Raw genomic sequence first — 21,001 nt, 5'->3', positions numbered from 1 at the left:
AGATGTTATCATAGTTGAAGACTGACAGCTTGAAATAGCCCTCTGCAATTACAGTAATCCTTATAAATACATGCAAATTATTAATGCATGTTTTAATGACACTTTAATACTATATTAATAATACTAATAAGTTTTCTCAACTTGAATGGCGGGCATGAGTAAAAATCACAGGAAATGAAAGGTTGGACAAGATAACACCTCATATACCCCTGGGTGCATTTATGGAGAGTTCATCTTGTGCATCCACGGAAGACAGCGCTGTACCTCCACCAGAGCGGGCATCCTGTAAACTGTGTCCATTCAGGGGTGTAATGAAGTTATCTTCTTGTATTTAACTCTATATCAATCATTTGTTGATCCATAAAATTTATCTAAGTGCTTTTATTTCAAAGAATCTCCTGAGACCCTTTCAACTCCTGCCTCCTATTAAAATTGCTTTCATTAACATCAATTGATAATTCATGTCTTCCTCATTTCATACCAAGTTCTAATTGCACCAAGGACCATGGAAGAGTTTAAAGTCTTGTATATCTTGACTTCCACCTAACATCACAGAATGTTCCAGATACCCTTCTGGTAATGTGAAGTCTCTCTTACAAGACTATTCTGGGCATTCAGTAGTAACAGAACTTTGTTTGGTGGGTAACAAGAGAATCCCAGATTTATTTGGGGTTGAATGTAATACACACAAAAAACTTGTAACTGATTAAAACTTTTCTCCTAACAGTGATGTTTTGGCATTTTAACAAGTATTAAATTTTAGTGAAAGGTGCAATATAAACTACTTAATCCCTGGGTTCTTTAGTTGACTCTCCTAAAATAAAGGGATTAGAGTACAGTTTTCCTGTTGTCCTTTGATAGTCTTTGGAATTTCAGGCATTAATGGGTTTGGGAAGGGGAAGGGTGGAGTGTACAGAACTGACGCTTAATCCTAGACTCTTTGGACCATCACCTACTGTCCCTGCCACTGATTTAAGAGGTGGGTCCCAACATTAACTCTGTATTTATCAGCTAGTCTTTGGTTGCTGCTTGAGAGGATCGTCAATCATTAAAGAAATGCTACTGCTACTCACTCTGCCCATTACTCGGAGAGTTGCCCGCATGAAAAGGAGTTTGGTTTCAAATTATCAGTTGTCACTTGGTGCATCCACCCTTGTAACTCATTTGAGACTCATCTCCTCTTGGTGATGATTGCCCCCTCATCCCTGTCCCCCGAAAATAAGTTGTGGATGTTGCTGCGTTCATCCCCATTTATTGGAGCATCTGTTATATGCCTGCTCTAGCCTCTAGCCTCCATAGACAGAGTCATGATGAGACAACCATACGTGGTCTCTGCTTATGCAGAATTTATATGCTAGTGGTGGGGGCATAATATATAAGGAAACACCATGATGGTTATAGATTGTGTTAAGCACCTTGAAGCAAATAAGCAGGATTCTGAGGTGCAGAGTAACTGTGGTGCTCTATTTTTCATTGACAATATTTATTGAAGGAAGGATGAAACAATGGACATTATTCAACCACAAAAAGACTTAAGGAAAATGCATTGTAGTCAAAGGAAACTATCAAGGGGTACCCCAGGTAGAAAGGCACCTATTGTACTCATGAAGCCGAAAAAAGAAAAAAATGTCTAGACTAGAGGGAGCCTTGTGGACAGTCAGAAGAGAGGCAGGAAACAGAATTGAAAGAGTGAGCCAGAGAGAGAATGTTCTCCCCCTTGTAGCCCAGGATTTTATCCTGAGAACAGTTGGAAGACATTGAACGGTTTCCATCAGGGAAGTAACATCATCTGATTTATCCTTCAACCAGATCAATTAGGTTGTTGAGTAGAGACCCACTTGGACAGTGACAAGAGAGGGGGTATCCTCATTGGATAAACAGTTGTTGCAGTTGTCAACAGGCTCAGAGGAAGCTCAGTTCTGTGGCTCAGAGGAGGTGGGATGCAGGAGAAACAAGGATGTGAGATGCACATGGTAGGTAGAACTGACAGGTCTGCTGATGGATGCAGAGTGTGGACAAGGACGAAGTAAGAAGGCCCTTGGGTTTGGGTGTCCTTACTAATGATAGGTCTGTTCAGAATTGTTATTTCTTCATGATACTTGGTAGGTTGTATATTTCTTGGGATTTATCCATTTCTTCTAGGTTATCCATTTCATTGGTGTACACGTGTTCATAGTTTTTTTAAATGCCTTTAATTTCTAAATTTAATTATTTGAGTCTTTTAAAACTTTTTTCTCAGTCTATCTAAGGGTTTGTTGATTTTGTTGATATTTAAAAAAATACTTTTGGTCTTGTTGATGTTTTCCACTGTTTCATATTCTCTATTTTATTGACTTCTCCTCTAATCTTTATTATTTTCTTCCTTATGCTAACTTTTGGTTTAGTTTGTTCTTTTTCTGGTTCCTTGAGGTATAAAGTTAGGGTGTTTATTTGAGATCATTTTTCTTTTATAATGTAAGCATTAACAGCTATAAACTGCCCTTTTAGTACTGCTTTTACTGCATCCTGTAAGTTTTTATATGTTGTGTTTTTGTTTTCATGTCTCCAGATATTTGGTAAATTCTCTTGTGATTTGTTCTTTGACCTATTTGTTGAGTTTAAGATTGAGTTCTTTAATTTCCACCTATTTGCTATTGATTTCTTGTTTCATTCTAAAGTGATTGATGAAAATACTTTGTGTGATTTCAGTTTTTTAAAATTTGTTTAGACGTGTTCTGTGGCCTAACATGTGGCCTATCTTGGAGAATGTTCCATGTACACCAGAGAAGAATATGTGTTCTGCTTCTTTGGGTGGAGTATTCTGTATATATCGCTTGGGTCTAAATGGGCTTTAGTGTTGTTCAAGTCTTCTGTCCCTTATCTTCTATCTGGCTGTTCTATCCATAACTGAAAGTGGGATATTGAAGGTTCATACTATTCTTGTGTTTGTGTCTATTTCTCCCTTCAGGTCTGTCAGTGTTTGCTTCACTTATTTGGCAGTTCCAGTGTCAGGTGCATATATATTTATTATTGTTATATCTCCTTGGTGAATTGATCCTTTTATTATTATATAATGTCCTTCTTTGTCTCTGTGACAGTTTTTGTTTTAAAATCTGTTCTAAGTATGGCCATCCCTGATCTCTTTAGGTTCCTTTTTGCATGAAATACCTTTTTCAGTCCTTTCACTTTTAGACTACATGTGTACTTAGATCTAAAATGAGTAAATCGTAGATAGCATATGCCTGGAACTTCTTTTTAATCCATTCTGCCAATCTGTGTCTTTGTTTTCTGTATGTCTTATAACATTTTTGTCTCTATTTTCCTCTTACTCCATTTTTTTTGTCTCATTTATTTTTTTGTAGTGACATAACTTCTCTTTGTGTGTATTAGATGTTTTCGTTGTGGTTACAACTGCAATTACATAAAACGTCTTAAAGTTATAACAGTCTGTTTTAAACTAATAATAACTTCAATCACATTTAAAAATTCTACTCCCCCCCAAATTCATGGGATTGCTTCTCTTGACACTGGACACACAATCCCTATGCTTTAATGAGACCTTATGATCTATTAAATCGAAGGAATAGAATAGCATTTATTATGTGGACTGAACCAGCCAACAGTTGACAGGTAAGAGAAAATATTTTTAGCTCCACATATACACTAAACTTCTTAGACAATGAATAAAAAAGTAGTTTCTTTTCTTTGGATACTTTTTCTTAATTAAAGGGGCTTTCTTTACAGCTACTCTTTGATGTCAATAAGATGTGTGGACATTGAACAATGTTGTATAGAAGTCTGAGTGTACAGGGTGACACATGTAGGTTTAGATCTATGTGATCATGACATTTGACATTTACTTCATCTATTGTCATCCTCCCATCAGGTCTCCCTAGGTGAAGTTGTGATTTCTTTCTTCACCTGTTTTCCAGCACATTGTCTGACCTTTAATACAATTTTTGGATTATGGGTTTACAGAGATTGTGAACAACACTTCTGTCTTAGGGTGTGCTTATGCAAAGGAATGGTTCTTTAATTGGTTACAATGAACAATGTACTCAACAAATTTTTTCATTTCAAAATGAAGGAGTAGCCAATATATTCCCTATAGTGTTTATGATGACCTGTCATGTACCTAATGCTCATGTTTCTACATATCTGTTCTTCGACTTCTTTGCAGCTGCCAAATAACCCAACTCTGTTGATCTCTCCATTTGGTCTGCTTTCCTCTCTCTTTGATTATTATATTCATTATTGTTTTAAGCTGTCCAGTTAGAACAACATATTTTTTTTGAATTGTGAAGTTTGAAAACCATACACAATGCCAGTTGAAATGAGGACAATGATAAGTTGAAAAAAAAAATGTTCGAACTTAGTTTAACTATATTTACAAAGGTCCTGCTTATCCTGCTCTAAATATTGGACAAAAAAATGCATGTTTATCATGTGTTTCAAAATCATAAATATCTTTATCTTTTTAGTATTCTAAATTGTAGTTAGAAATTTTATGGCAAAAGTATTTTAAATGTATTTTTTTAGGGTCAAATAAAAAATAAATGATATACAGTAGGAGTTCATGCCAATCTGTGTTGGGGGAAAAAAGGTGAAATTGAAATATAGTTGCAGTTTATTTTCTAAAGTTATAAAGGAGAGGGAGATAAATTAGATTTATATCAATAAAAAAAGTTAAAGGTGTAAGTGATGGTATTTTTCCATATTTAGCAATTTTATCATCTATGAAAAGCCCCAAATGGCTTAAAATTCTGTACTAGGAGTAAAAAATATCGCCACTTAATGCATATGGTGTTTTATAGTTTTTAGTGTATAGCCATTTAAGGAACATCAATTTCAGCTTAGAAAAACATTATGCTACACCTCACACCTGCTCATCCCAGACAGAATCCATGTGTTTCATGGCTTGAAATTATCCTGTTTATATACACTGGTGCCCATCCAGTGTAATTTCTATAGCATGATGTTCTCAAGTGAACAATCTCACTGATGATGAGAAATAAAGACTCCTCTCTGTTTCATCTTCTCAGGTTCCGGGGTAAAGTGAGGCAAACTGGTGATTCTCAAACTTTAATGCATAAGAATCACCAGGGATGGTGTTAACAGGCAGATTCTGGTCCAATAGTTCTGGGGTATCCACAGTGTGCATCTCTTACAGGCTCCCACACTTACCATACTTTGAAAAGAAGGGCAGTGGAGGAAACTGACTGTTAGCTCACCCAGGTGGGCAGGTGGGTCTGCACACCTGCACCTGGGAACCTCGGCCTGCCCATCTCCCTTTGCTCTGCCTTGACCTTAATGTCAGACACCGGAGTCTACATTAAGGTTCTTGTGAGGATTAGAGCAACGTGAGGCAGCCAGGAGAGTGACTGGCAAGCAGTACTGACTGGCAAGCAGTACTGTCTTCGTCCCTTGTCTCCAAGGGACTGCCTGGCCCTTGATTTCTGCAAGTGCTGCCTGTCCAGACCCCAAGGCTGCCTCGTGAGTTGGCACCGCGTGGAGTGGCACCAGCTCCCGCTCTCAGAGGCATCCCATGCGTGCTGTTGCCCATCTGGAAATTCTTAATAATTTCATCTCTGACCTCGAAGTCTGATGGGGACAGTGGAACGTGCACACGAGCAGAGGGGATGTGCCAGCTGCAGTGGGTGCCCACAGGTGTGGACCCGGTCCTGAGGGCAGGGCAGGCAGCATGCGTCCTCACTGTGCACTGGGACCCACAGTTGTGTGGCTGCATAGACCTGCCTTCTCGTCCTGGAAGAACAATCTTCCCCTCCCCCAGCCCCGCCCCGTTACTCAGAGTCCCAGTCAGTTAGTTAACCTGATTAGTTCCTTCATGTTAATGAAGAGAACAAGAACCAAAGTCTCAGTCCAAGGGCACATGTAGGATTTTAAGCTGGTCTGCTCTGAAGAAGTCCTTCTCTCCCATTTCTCACCCTGGATAACCTATTAGTGCTTGGTAACTTGGGATGTGAGAAAAAGATGTACTAGAATCATGGAAGATTATTAGCAATCACCAAATCTTTAGCACCATTTCAAATACATTTTTGATTCTATAAAATACCACAGCTACATATTTTGATTATTCATATGATAAGGGCTTATACAAATAAGTATCAATGTTAAGTGGTCCTTGGCATTCATTGATCTGATATTCTAAGCTGAATTCCAATATTATATGACGCATTTTAAAAAATTTTGTTAGTGTCTTAACTAAAGGCAATTCCATCTAGGAAAGTGCCTGATTACAGCTTTAGGGCCTGTAAATATTGGTCCTTTTTACCTAAAGAACAAACTGTTCATGAGAATTTTTTTTGTTGTCTTTAAATGAGAGAGAGAGAGATTGAATATAAAATATTTGTTCTCATATTATGTTTTTCCAGAAGGATAGAATTCCCGATTCACACTTAGAATATTTCAAAAAGACTGCTAATTATGCTAGAAAAACAAAAAGCAAGAGAGCCATATCATGGGGATTTGCATATAATAGGAAACAGTTTCCTTAAAGACATTTTAAAATGTGTATGCGTTGGAATTGGAGTGTTTTACACTAAATGTGGAAGTAACAAATTTTATTCTTTAAAGAAATTTCATTACACAATGGAAACGAAATAAATTAATATTTAAGATTTAGCTCATAACTGATTGTAAGTTAATGTCTTGGTAGACAAACAAGGGAGAGAGTTTTTGTTCATTTCTGTAGGAGGAGAGCAATAAGAAAACGCTATTTTGCTATTCGAATGATAAGAATATTGTTCATTTTACATAACTTGTGTTTTTCTTTACGTTTCCCCAGCCGTAGGTCTTGCTGCTTGCCAAGAACCAGCCCTTCCCAGCAATAGCATCAAAACAGGGGACCGATACATGGTGAACGATGTGCTGTCCTTTCAGTGCGAGCCTGGGTACACGCTGCAGGTATTTTATTTTTTTATTTGAGCTTTTGGTAGTAGAGGGGCTCAGCATGGTAATCCTCAGCCAGCTCACTTAAGACAAAGCCCTAGATTTGCACCCAGAGACCTAATCTAGTTTCTCTCACTCAGTTTGTGAATCAAAGTAGTCATATTAAGCCATGCATACAGGTAAATGTAATGATGATGCAGAAATAGCTTCTAAATGATAAAGCATCCTTTTAAGGTTGAGCATATTATTTTCATAATACTTTTATTTCAAAATGTATATTCTCCCAATAACTAGATAAAATTCTAAGGGACAAAGCATTGACACGGTCTCCTTAACAGTCCTCTCCTGGCAGCCCGATCATTGGGTTGGCTCTGAGTCCCATGCTTGTCCTGCATTGCAAACTGTTCTTATGATTTAGTTCAGTAAACCTTCAAGTGCCTACTTGTGTGCCAGGTAAATATGGTGCTCAAATAATAGGGTTAAATGCTTTTCAAGAAATGTTAAGCAGAAGTTTTTTTTTGTTTTTTTTTAAATTTATTTATTTATTTATTTATTTTTGGCTGTGTTGGGTCTTCGTTTCTGTGCGAGGGCTTTCTCTAGTTGCGGCAAGTGGGGGCCACTCTTCGTCGCGGTGCGGGGGCCTCTCACTATCGCGGCCTCTCTTGCTGCGGAGCACAGGCTCCAGACGCGCAGGCTCAGTAGTTGTGGCTCACGGGCCTAGTTGCTCCACGGCATGTGGGATCCTCCCAAACCAGGGCTCAAACCCGTGGCCCCTGCATTGGCAGGCAGATTCTCAACCACTGCGCCACCAGGGAAGCCCCCAGAAGTTTTTATAGTCTTTTATTTTTTTTATTAAATTTGTGTATGTAAAGTTTTAATAAACATTTTACAAACCAATGTATAGCAACATGAGTCATGTTTCTGTTATTTGTTTTCTGGGTTAGCCACAAATAAGCATACTCCCAGAACAGTTTATCTGTGTCCTCTAGCATAATCCACATATAATTCTCCCTACCAACAATGAATACTGAAATCTAAACATGTGTATTCCAAAGTCCAACAGACATATTTAAGCCTGCTTAGGTTTCTACACTTCAGTTAATTCAGGTAATAGAGTACTTTTTGCTGTATGTTTATTACAGCACTGAAGCTGATAGTATTTCAAGAACATTATGTTTAGTTGTATTCTGTAAGTGACTTAAATAAAAGCTGGAGTACTCGTCAGAGAGAAGTTTCACAGATGCAGCAGTGCAGTGACAGCATTGCTTATTGTCCCATTTCTGGGTGCTGGGGTAAATACCTTGCAGAACTGAGACCAGTTAGAGCAGCAGCAGCGAACGCTGGAAGCTGATGGCCTGCCCGCAAGTGCTTCACGTGCAGAACCTGTGTTACTCTCAGCCTCATGGTGTGGCACTGGGGGCACATCTTTCCCTAATGGAGAAGGGGAGTGAGCCAGTGCCTGAGAGGAGGGGCTGGGCAGACAAGCTGGCACATCTGGAGGGACCACCTGCAGAAATCAGCCTCAGTCTTAAGTTTGAGAAAATATCAGTAAAACACCTAACACACCTCAGCAAACGAAAGCCAGTATAGCTATTATTATAAACAAACATCGGCATATAAACCCGCCTTCATCAAAACAACCTACAACCTGCGTTCATAGATCTTGGTGGGTATCACAGTAATTGCTTTGACTCTGCAGAAACTTGGGCAGAGACTTGGAAAGTAGAACAGGAGTTACTGCAGAAGCTTTGCCAAAACTTCTTCCATGGAAACAAGCTTTTAACCAAGCACGTCGAGGCCATTTTAACTGATTCTTTAAGAAAGAAACTTACTGTTTCACGGGTTACAGCAGAAAGAATCATAAGTCACATCCCAGGGGTTTCATTTAGAGGAATACCTTACTCTATACTGACAAGCCGTTTTTATGCTTTTTGGGTTTTTTTTACTTCTTTATAAATTGACTTAAACCATGTAAATATCATGTTGTCTCTCTCCTCTCCCAAATCCCCGCACGTTAACACTTTCTCTCGCTCACGTGTGTTCATCTTTCTACACGTTTATGACAGCACTTTGCAGTTCCTGTCAGCATCCTTTCATCAGGAAGACTTCTGTAGCCCTCAGAGAAGAAACTAGAAAGGGCGATTTAGTAAAGACATTTCTTACAGTGAATTGTTTAATATGCTGCTTAGAGATAAAAGCCCACAGACACACATCTGTAGAGTCCGGTCAGGCCACTTAGCTCTGGTTTTCAAATGCAAACTAAGATTTTTTTTTCTTTATAACAGTTTCAAGCATTGAATTTACAAGCTGTGACTGCCTCTCATTCACATGAGTTAAAAAGGATTCTGGACTTTTTAAAAAGTTGCTAACAATTGGGAATTTTGCTAACACATTAGTATATTTGGAATGACAGCATGCATAAATTACATATTATTCATGAAAAGCATTGTTCCTTTTATGGTTTACGTACAAATGTCTATAAATGCATCTGCCTAGTGAGATTCAGGCATAAAGTGGCAGAGGCAGGACACATCAAATGTCAGTCCCGGATATCTGAATGATTAATGATTTCCTTCTCTCTAGACTTGTTTTACTTTTCTTTTAAAAGATAAAAAACGAAAATTCCCATTTGAAGCTAGTAAATAAATACACAGATTCCTGTCTTGTTTTGGATCCATTATAAAAATTTCAGCTGGAATCACTAATATGAAATGTCTTTGCTGAAATCAATAGCAGAATGTGACCTAGATTGGTAATAAATGACCATTTTATTGGTAGTCTTCCATAAATATCTTTAAAGGCTTTTGTACTTTATGTTCATCCAAAATTCAGAAAGAAATTTATTAAAGATAACGTAATAGATCAGAGAATGAGGAGCTACAGAGCATGAAATTTGGCAGGAAAAGCATTATCCTGCGTGTCTTCTTTAAGTATAAGTGTAGTCTTCCTTTACTGTAACAACTTTTAAGAATATTAGGAAGTAGGAGAAAATGAGTTTTGTGGCACATGAATTGAGTATGAAACCTTCCTAAGCTTGGGGAATCGGTTTGTCATTGATAACTGCCTTAGTGCAAATTCTTGTTTGATGCGTTCCCAATATGGCTGAGATTATTTAACATGAATTAAAGATTTGTTTTTCAACTGCCTCTATGCCAATTTTGTTTGGCAAATGGAAATTCACAGGGTAAGTATGCCTGGCACATAAAACCACCAAGTCACAATAAGGAAAAAAGTAAAAATGAATAGTCTGCACACAGAGGTGCCCGTTCACTACCTTCTCTTTCATCTTAAAAGAGATTTTAGCACGAAACACTGAGAATTTAACCTGCTGCTGTTTAATTTTTAAAAGAGTAATAATAGGACAGATTTTTTGAAGGTTGAAAGTTGAAAACTATATATATTTAGAGGATAAAGAGACCCTGAATGATGAGGATTAATTTCATCGCAGACACGTTAATCTGACAGCTGTGAGGCTGTCTGATAATAAAATGAATATTAAGTCTCCCTTTTTCTCCAATAAAGGAAGAACTGACCCAGTTCTTTGCTGAACCGTAAAGGTCATGTGAGTTGCACGTGAAGCGTAGGCAACCGTGAAAGTTAACTTTTGTATGAGCAGATTACTTACCTTTGACATGTCGCCCTTCAGATCAATACCTAGTATTTCCTAATCATTTTCAGCCTCTCAGACCAAAACCTGTAACTTTTGATGATTAAAAAAAAGACTTACTTTGACCAATTCAGTTCAACATTGTAAGCATTAGGGAAGCATCCTGGCAGAAATAAAGACCGTTGAAGGGGACATTACAAGATTTTGATTTCAGTGACAAGAAACACAGTGATTATGGATTTTATTTTCTATTTTAATTCCAAATATGAGATTCATTAACACACATTAGTAGATTTCATGAGTTCTGATTTTTTTGCATTTGTAATTAAATCAAAAAGGGAAAACCAAAGAAAGTACAGATATTCTCACAAACATTTAAGCCTTAAATACTCTATGTTCAGTTATGTGAGTTTTATCTCATTTTCTCTTGAACAGGGCCGTTCCCACATCTCCTGTATGCCAGGGACTGTTCGTCGTTGGAACTACCCGTCTCCCCTTTGCATTGGTATGGACATGCCTTCCGTCATTGGGTCTCTGTGCAGATTATCAGTAACGTAATGGTGATCTCCTTGAGCCACTTTTGAGCTTCAAAGATGCACTTTTAAATTCCTTTCAAACATTTGTTACATGATGATAACATCATAATGCCGTTATTGGATTGGACAAGCACCTTCTCCCCCTGGATGTGGTTCCTCAGCTTTTCCAGCATCTCTGGACCAACCGACAGGGATTAGATGCAAGACTGCTAGCTCGAGGCACTAAACGCACAGCACGTGCATATCAGAAGCCAGTGGATTAATTCATGGCAAGAATGAATGTAGCTGGTCTGAGAGTCTGAGAAGGGTTCCGTGTACACCTTTAGCCTCAGGAAAATCACACTTCCAGAAACAAAATTGAGAAGTACCAGTAAGTGATGTGAAGTTGGAGGGACAGTATTTTATATCAAAAAGTATTTGATATCAAGGCAGCCGCCCTGTGGAGGGACTCACTGGGACAGGGATTCGGGCATAGAACATCCGTCTCCCTGTGTATTTTTAAATGAGGAGCTTTCCCTTAAACGTGGGAATTCAAATATTTTAACCTTTGAAATAAAATCAACTCACAGTGGGTATTCAATCAAATGATATGTCATTGCTGACACTCTGTATTATGTGAGGAAATGTTTTATTTGAATAGTTTACCTATATTAGCCAAATATAATTAATTGTATCTTTTATTTTACATGTTTCATGTATTAGCAGATGTCAAAGATGCATCAACTTCCATAACACTTGCTTGCTCCTAATTCCTTACAAGGTATAGAGAAAGTTTTTTCATTGGAAAACTCACAAACATCTCACAATAAATTTCAAAGACTTATTTGAGAGACTGAAAGTTTTTTTAGCTGTTAGCTTTCGATTAATCCAAGCTGGGGGATTTTAGGACTAGAAATCCATGAAGAGATACTATTTTACTGATAAGTTCTTAGAAATCTCAAGTCCTGATTTTTTTTAATAATAGTACTAATGAAGACAATTTACAGCAAAACACTTCTCTACAAGTTACTGAGTGTCAAGCATCATTCCCAGAGCTTAACGGATATTAACTAAATTGAACATCATGACAAGCCTCAAGGTAGCCAAGCCGTTTGCCAGGGCCCTGCACCAAGCTGGCATTCCCTGCATCATGGGATCCCTCCAGCGGGACATGGCCTGTGCCCTGGAGTAAAAATCCCATATATTCTCACCAAAATATCAGGAATCTGTATAAAATAAGATATATAAACCCAGTTAAAACCCCAAGATCCCTGGCTCTTTTATAAAAAAAAGCACCTTGTTCTTTAGCCATACCATTGTACCAAAAACTCTTTGAATATGCTGTTTAACCATAAGAAAGGGCCTGGCCTGGAGGGGTTTCCCCAGCAGGAGGCAGGAGTCAGGCTACCAAATGATGGTGGACAGATGAGCCCCGGGAAGAAGGCTGAAACTTGAGGGTTATACTCAAAATCTTGGTGGGGTCATGGGACAGATGTAAAATAAGAGAAGCCCATTGATGGAGTTTTTTAAATATCACAAAGGAAAAAAGATTGATACACAGCTTTTGGGGGCTCTGTTTGTACGCCCATCCAATGGTTCTTGTCTTTTGAGATGAACAAAAGAATGCGATCACATACAGTGATAACTAAGTACTCAAGGAATTGCACCCAACATCGAGACCCCCTTCTCTCTCTCCCAGGACAATGATAGTTGTCCTGACTTAAAGGTGTGAGTATTGATGATGACTCAGAACCTGGAAGTCAATCGGATGCCTGACCAAAATGCATTAAATTGACCAAGCTTTACTGGGAGCCTCTGTGGACCAGAAGTAGATAAACTGAAGACCTGTCTTTGTCCTTAGGCAGTGGACACTCAGGAGGGAGAACTAGACCCATAAATAACTAAAGGGCATCACATTATGTATGTGCTGAAATGAGGTGCAAATTCGTTTCTGAAGACTTGCTTCTAGGTAGCATGGTCCCATAGAGCGGGGGGAGTGAATTGTCCTTGCTGGAAAACGATGACACACAGCACTAACTCCCCTTGTCTGGCCTACAGCGACCTGCGGGGGGACCTTGAGCAGCATGGGGGGCGTGATCCTGAGCCCGGGGTTCCCGGGCACCTACCCCAGCAACCTGGACTGCACCTGGAAGATCGCCTTGCCCACTGGCTACGGTGAGTGACACACTTTTTAATTCCTCAAAACTCAACTTTTTAATTTTTGTCTTGGAAAGAATTAGGCTGAGTGAAAAATGGGCCTATTCTGTTGACATAACTGTGTCTTTAATTGAAAGTGGCTTACAGATTTAAATAAAGCTTTGGCAGAATAACTTTGAGAACAGAAAGTTACTTGAAAAATCAATTCAGCCGTGCAAGACTTTTCAAGGCAAATTAAATTAGTTGAATGATGATACAGTAGGCACATGAAGTGCAAAATGTAGCATCCCTAATTCAATTATCAATCTCTTTATTTATAACACTGTCTTTTATAATGTATCACTGGAATTCAGTAATGGTGGTAGTTTCTTTTGAACAATTTTTAAGGTTTTTCTCAAGTTATGACTCATTCTAGTATTGTTCTATAAATTTTTGTTGTTATAACTTGCATTGATTTAGGTTTATGAAAATGGCTTTTTATCATATTTAGTTATGAACTTTCAGGTTACCTACCTTAAATAGTTCATAATTTTAATTGTTATGTACACTAAAATCCCATTCTGGCCTGCTTCAGAAATTCACAGTCTTTGTGAAATTTTGATTCCCTATCATGCCTTTCCTTGTCTGCCTCATGATGTCCTTATATTTTAGTTCATTAATTTGGGTTTTCCCCACCTGTGATTTTCTCAAAAGTACACAGTATGATAGGGGTGCCAAATTAGATACTCACAGAATGTCCCAGAATGTCTCAGAGTAATTGAGTACTTATGAATGTTAGTTGAGTGATGAATGAACATAAGCATAAGTGGAAATCGTTGCCCTAGAAGAGGATTATATTTTTTACGTTTTCAAAGCTCTTGCCTTAAGAATCTGTGCCAGGAGGGCAGCAGGAAAGAGAGGGTCCACCTGCTCAGCTGAGAGCCGCCAAGAGGGCGGTGGGAGTGAGGCCACCGGGGCAAGGGGAGAGCATGGAAGGGACACCCCCACACTGTGGAGAACACACGTGAGGTTCATGTCCACTGAGTTCTTGAAGGGGCCACCAGAGTGTGGGGATAAAAAAGGGGAGACAGTTCATAGAAGGATCACAGAGGCACTCTATTTCTTCCAGGTTTTTTAGTTTTGTTTTTTAAACCCTGAACTCTCTGAACATAGAGGCCGTAATTGTGCTCTGTGGTAGACGGAACAGAAACCTTTGCCTTTAACCAACATTGGCTCAGCTATCCTCAAAGCCTGGTCTGTTTTCTCACCCTGGGGATCTGAAGATCTGGACGTGGTTGGTTCAGTGTTTGGAGTCAGGTGTCAGGATCGGAGTTGTAGGTGACCCAGGAGGTTCCAACAGGGTCTTAGCATCTTGAGGGTCACAAGCTTATAAGGCGAGTAGTGATAGTTCACTCAGGCTACTGCACTGAGTGAACCTCCAGGAACCTCGTCTTCCTCACCTCTAAAAAGGAAATAACCACACAGGGTTACATGAGGATTCACCAGAACAACTCGGGCGAGAAATTTAGTACCAGGCTTGGCGTGTCATAAACAACAGCAGCAAAAAGCTAGCTGGTTTTTAAATTGTTATTGCAAATAGTTCCCACTTTTCTTTCAAACCTCATTAGAAACATTTTACTCATGAGTGGATATACACATTTTATTAATTTATTTTCTCAACTTTACTGTCCTGTGATTTGAGAAGGCTATTGTTTGGCGTATTTCCGTATGTTGCTCACTCACTGATAAACCAATATGCAAGACAGTAATTCAGGAAAAAAAAAAAGAACAATTAGATTGTCTGACCTCATGATCATGATCTATGAACCTAAAAAAATTTATTTGAAGAAAGGTCAAAATTTTTAAAATATTTATGAAATATTACAATTAAAATTATTTGTCTTTAAAATCTGTGATATTGCCTAGTATTGGGCTTTAAAAAGCATCTTGAAGAATAAGCAATAAGAAACCTTATGTCTTAAATCCTAACTACCTGCGAAATAGTGTGACTGTCCCTAGCTTTTTAGAATAGATGTAGTTATGCTTTGGAATAATTTGCTACAGATTAAATTTAAGTACCACACCAGGTTTGTCTGTGATAAATTTTATAATCTATAAATATACTTCTAAACATGAAATTATACATTTAAATTTAGGGAAGAGGCATGTACATTCCTGTTTCCTGGATTGTCAGTTTGGGTTTGGGTTGCTCAGGGTGTTAAGGATTATTGTACTAATAATTACTGTAGAGGTGACTGCAATTCCCCCTGCCACCCTGAAAAACACACCTATCCAGAATATGAGACATCAGTGCCTTTTCTTGAAAAAAAATAGGTTAGATGCCTTTCATTCATGGAGGATTTTATTGCTGTGTTTTGGATCTTTCCATATGACTGAATATGCGTGGGACCACCTGATAGATATCCGACCCATTCGTTAAGCAGCTACCAGCTCCGTCAAATAATTCTTCTGATTAATCCTTCTTCCGTCCCACACGCATGGACCAGTCAATAGCTTAATTAAATAGACAAAATGATTGGTTGCTCTGGCATCACGTGAAAGCCACCTTGGTCTCCCCGTGCTAATTACTCATCCCCCCGGCAGCTATTTCCTGCATCCAGCCTCTGTGAGGGCCTGCAATCAAGGGACTTTGTCTAAGGAGTGGGCAGTGTAGATGGTGGTTCCTCATGTCTGAGCTCTGAGGTTAGCTGAGTAGAAATCCTAGTTCTGTCAGTGACTGATGGTATGAATTTGCCCAAGTTATCAACATGTTTTTGAACCTTTGTCCCTTATCTTTAAAACGAATACAATAAAATATCGTTCTCCGACAGCCGTTCGGAAGTAATGCAAACGCCTGATATGGAGAAGGCATTACTTAACTGTTAACTGCTTTTAGTTTCTAAGCCAAATGCTCTAATGATTTCTATGTTGTTTTCTTTCCTTTCCACAAATTTGGGTTGCTGTTTTGTGTGGCTTTGGCATGAGCTCAATCACCACAGAACTTGTGTCTCTATTTTCTTGAAATTTCTAAAGGCATAGTTAACAGAAATGAAATCAAGTTTTTCTACTTTACCATTCCCTTTTTTTTTTTTTAACATCTTTATTGGAGTATAATTGCTTTTTATATTTAAAACCCACTGCACTTATACCGCACACCGTGAGGTCCAAATTGGCCATGCCTTTAAACCATCTAGAAGTGTAAGGAGGATGTAAAAGACTCCTTAGACTACCCACTGAATTCTAAAACTATTAACTCTTTTGCTATATGTTTATTATGCACAGAAGATATAAAATAGAGCACTTTACTATTCACAGGTTCTATCAACTAAGAGACGAGAGTTTAACTCTGAAACCATGGTCAGGTTACTATTCAAAGTTTTGTCAAAATCCAAAGTCAAAATTTTTTCTGCAGGTGCCTTTTACTGTCACTTAATTTTCAGTGTGTAATGACAATCGGTGTAAATTCCACCCAAGATGGGCATTCAGACTGGTTTTCTTGTTGCAATGACACATTTTTGGTATTCTGTGAGATAAGAAAAGAATAACTAGGTTATACTTATTTTAATCCCTTCATTTTGGCTTCATGATGTCAAACTGGACACAATTTGCTGAAAATTAGATAGCTAAAAATTCCATTCTAAACCAGATTAGAGCTGGGCTTGGTTCTATTTCCTGATATGTATTAGGTAGTTTGATATGTGGCTGGATACTTTATCCTGCTAAATATGCTAATTTTTTTCATAAATTTATAATTGTCATAATTCCATTTCCATCTCAAGTTTAATTCCAAGTCAGTAAAAGGCCACGGTCACTATTTCCTTTGCTTTGGAGATATTGGCCAGCTTTCCTTTTTTTTGCCCCTTGATCTGCTTGCTGTCTCTCATTTCTTTCTTGACTGGGTCATTCTGTGAATTTCAAAATGCGTTTCTGGATGAATACATCTGACTCTGCATATGCTTATCTGAAATGAGCCTATTTTAAGCCATTTCCCTGCTATTTGATTTTATACCTAGAAAGAGAATACGTTTTTTAAGTGTTCTAATCTTGCCCTAGTTTCACATCCTATCTGGTACTTTTAGAACATAAATAGAAATGTCAGTAATTCAACATTCGTTTTTGATTGTCATTGTGTCAGCTTCTGTGTTCTTCCTCCTGGTGAAGAATGTGACGGGTATTTATGAAACTCTGTAGACCACAGGGGTTCCGTGGCCTTGATGTAGTCACCAAAAAAAAGAAATCCATTAGTATAGTTTATTAATTAGCAAAAAAAATCTCTTTTTGTTATCAGATTTGTGGACCAGGCCACAAAAGAGAACTGTATTTAATTCAGCAGTGGGTGAGGGAATAGATCAGATACTGATGCGTGACTTAGGAAGAGGTTCAACTGTCACAGGAGACAGGTCAGAATTGAAGGGCTGGGGACCACTAGCCCTGCCTGCTCTCCTTCCTGCCTGCTTTCCTTCCTTCTTTGCTTTCTCCCTGTCTCTCTCTCTTTCTTTTTCTCTATCTTTATCTCTCTCAATCCTTCTCTCTCTATTTCTTCTTTTCTTGCTTCCAAATTTCTTTTGACCAAACGTATTTACTGGGATTTAGGAGAAAATGAATTAGCTCACTGATGTCTCTTCAACACTTTTTAATATTTGCAGAAATGTTTTAAATTTATAGGTTTTTTCCATGTTGGTCGCCTGTTGTGCCTAGTATTAGAATGGGCAGGACGGCCACAGGCTGGGCTGTTCCTTCTCTGGCCGCTCATGTGCCGCCAGTACATATGTTTGGACCATATGTTACAAATTGAATTACTCCTTCCAAAAAAGATTCCGAAGTTTGGTTTTCTTATTAAAGATGTTTCATTGTAAGTCTTTCTTCTGCTTTTCACTCTCTCGGTCTCTTCGTGAAGTATTCCACATTCTACTTCTTCCAATCTTCTCTATCAAACTAGGTTGAACAATTTTAACACAAAATTATTTTCTCCAAAAAAACTGTAATATTTTTAACATGGTGATATCATTAGCTTTTGACTAGCACGTTTTCATGCTAAACCAGAGAACGTGAGGGCTCTGTCAACTGGAGCTGGTGTCCATCCAACTCTGCCTCTCCCTGTGGTACATGGGACATAACACCCAGCCTTTCTGAGCCTTAGTTTGCTCACCTGTGAAATGATGGTCATAACAGTGATTACCTGATAAACTGAACCCCAAGCGTGATAGGTGGCCTTACACTCTGCCCAGTCAGAAAGGCCATTATTTACTCTTTTGTTCCTCCTCACAAGGTTTTCTTCATAATTGGTAAAATTGTGTTTCTTGGATGATTTTAAATTTTATTGAGTACCTTTAGTTTGTTCTTCCCCTATTACTCTTTGCATGAGCTTTTCTTCTTTTTCTATTTTACTGAATTCAGGCTTTTGATACCTGCGTTTTCCATCAATACTAAGTAGATATGTTGCTTTAAATTCTCTAGGTATTTACACTTAAGTAGGGTAATCTATGTTAACATGATCTTTAATATGATAATTTTAATATCCTAAAACCTAGGAAACATGTCAAATATATTAGATGAAAAGGAAAAAAATAAAGCTCTTTTTATCTATCAACAGGAGGAGCATAACACAAAGTAAAGCTTTCCTCATATGTTGAGAGAATGATCTACAATAGCTGTTGGTATTCTCAGTTTAGGCTTTACAGATCTAACTTAATTGCCTGGATTTATGCAAAAGCTAATGTCTTTGGCATTCTCAATAAACTTGAAAGTGAATTAAAATATTTCAGACACAGTAGTCCATTAAAGTTTCAAAACTACCACAATGCCATAGCAAATAACTAAATTATTTTGATTTTGATTTTCTTCTAAGTTATCACTGTAGCTTATCTGAGACACATATCAGTATGGTGCTAGCAATATGGGTCCTTCAGACAGTCTTGGTATCTTGCCCTGTGCCAGGCTGTTAGATTGAATTGTGAGAGCTAGAGTGGGGTTGATCCGAGTGAGTTTCTTGCAAACATCAGTAATTTGTTTTGCAGGCACTACACAATTGAAACAATCACTTACCAAACTAAGAAATTTCTTGTGCAGTGGTATGCCCTTCCATTTAAAAGCCACTTTTAAAGATTGTTGCATTTTGTTAGATCTGTATTGGCTTCTTCCTTGATAAAGCCACAAATTAAGGATGATTTGACGTACGATTACAACCTTGTGTTTCTGGTTGTAATGATTATGATAGCAGCTGGACAAAGTCACTGCCATATGTATGGATATAAGTCACCATTCTAAGAATTATACCTGCATGTCTCTGTGATGCAATGCTGGTAACACCCATATTTCACAAATAAGTTGACTTAGGGGCATTTACTACATGGACGAAGGTCACACAGCTAGTAGGTGGCTGAGGTGAAATTGAACCAAGGATCATTGTAATTCACGAAGTGTGCGCTCCACTCGGCCTCCTAGAGAGATGCTGTTTGGGGAAACTGATACAATTTTAATCCCTATTGGTAAACATTATCATAAAATTTGATATTAACTTCCACCGATTTTGCATATTTTTTCATAGGTGCACATATTCAATTTCTGAATTTTTCTACCGAAGCTAATCATGACTACCTTGAAATTCAAAACGGACCTTTCCACACCAGCCCGATGATGGGGCAGTTCAGTGGCCCCGACCTGCCTGCGCCCTTGCTGAGCACAACTCATGAAACGCTCATCCACTTTTACAGCGACCACTCGCAGAACCGGCCAGGGTTTAAACTCACTTACCAAGGTAAGGAGTCAAAACGCATCTAGGGATGCTTCTTACAGGTAAATTGTAAGGGTAAACCTCCCTAGCCGGTTAAAGGCTTGTACAGCTGGAGTCATTTCTAGTTGGGCACAGTTTTCTGATTGGGAGTGGAGTGGAGTCTTGGCTGTTGTACACACAAGTCAGGACACAGACACAAGGAACAGGGTCAGCCATGCACTGTCACTGCTTCACCTGAAGTCCCTTGTCTCTCCCCCCAACGGCCACCATCACCACCTTCAAGCCCCTTGGCCCCATCATCAGGTAGCCTTCTCACCTGTCACCATGTCCTCTTGGCCACGTGTAGGTATTTCCCATCAGGACTATGGTGCAGGGAGTCTGTTCACAGTGGAAGTGGGTCTGACCGTGTCTCTCGTGCCCTTAAGCCTTGTCTCAGCTCAGAGTAATGGTTCTATGTACTATTCAAGTCATGTTCAAATTATGCCAGAAAAAAAAATGAGAATGAACCTTACGTGTTTTTAAACCATCAAAATATGAGATCTCTAACAAAAGTTTGAATCTACCATTATCAAAGCATTTTTGACATGTGAAAAAGTTCAAAGTTTTCATTTCAAACACAGTAATTTAGCTGGCCTTTTCTTGAATGTTGTTAATTCAAATGAAGTTGAAAATGTCAAAAGTGGAGTCTTTTTTTAACACAGCAAAATCACTTGATTTCTTTAATTTCATAGGCTACCCTGGAAAAATAGAGATTTAATATTTTATTACTGAAAGAGGATGGCATTTTGTGTTGAACTCTTAGACCTTGTTACTTCAGTTGTTACTTAAAATATAAATTTATGTTTCTAGAATTTGGGTCTCTTAAAATAGGAATCCAGGTAGGAGAAAAAAGAGGGTGGTACAGGTTGAGGAATGCAGCAGGAGACCTTGCCAGGATTTCTCTAGGTCCGTCTGTGTCTCTCATTCCGTCTCACCTCGATCCCCCTCCATCTCAGCCAAGGGTATCACTTCCTCCTGGAAAGGCTTACACACAGAGAGAACAGCGGAAGGGAGACAGCTTCCCCCAGGCCAGCGCGGAGGTCTGCCTGCAACCCTGCCCGTCCTCCGTTTGGAGACAAGAGA

General features: G+C 38.6%; 1 protein-coding gene across 1 annotated transcript in view; it reads left to right on the top strand.

Annotated features, from left to right (window-relative positions):
• Positions 1-21,001, top strand: part of CSMD1 (CUB and Sushi multiple domains 1) — a 1,790,960-nt gene that overhangs the window by 1,618,294 nt on the left and 151,665 nt on the right. Inside the window, exons 38-41 of the mRNA XM_082374695.1 lie at positions 6,785-6,903; positions 10,931-11,000; positions 13,069-13,185; positions 19,694-19,903. Coding sequence (XP_082230821.1) covers positions 6,785-6,903; positions 10,931-11,000; positions 13,069-13,185; positions 19,694-19,903 — 516 coding nt within the window. The remainder of the gene's footprint in view (positions 1-6,784; positions 6,904-10,930; positions 11,001-13,068; positions 13,186-19,693; positions 19,904-21,001) is intronic.

The sequence above is a fragment of the Balaenoptera borealis genome (assembly GCF_965194805.1).
Source record: "Balaenoptera borealis genome assembly, chromosome: 21".
In the NCBI taxonomy this organism is placed as follows: Eukaryota; Metazoa; Chordata; class Mammalia; order Artiodactyla; family Balaenopteridae; genus Balaenoptera; species Balaenoptera borealis.
This window is presented reverse-complemented; position numbering and strand designations above follow the sequence as displayed.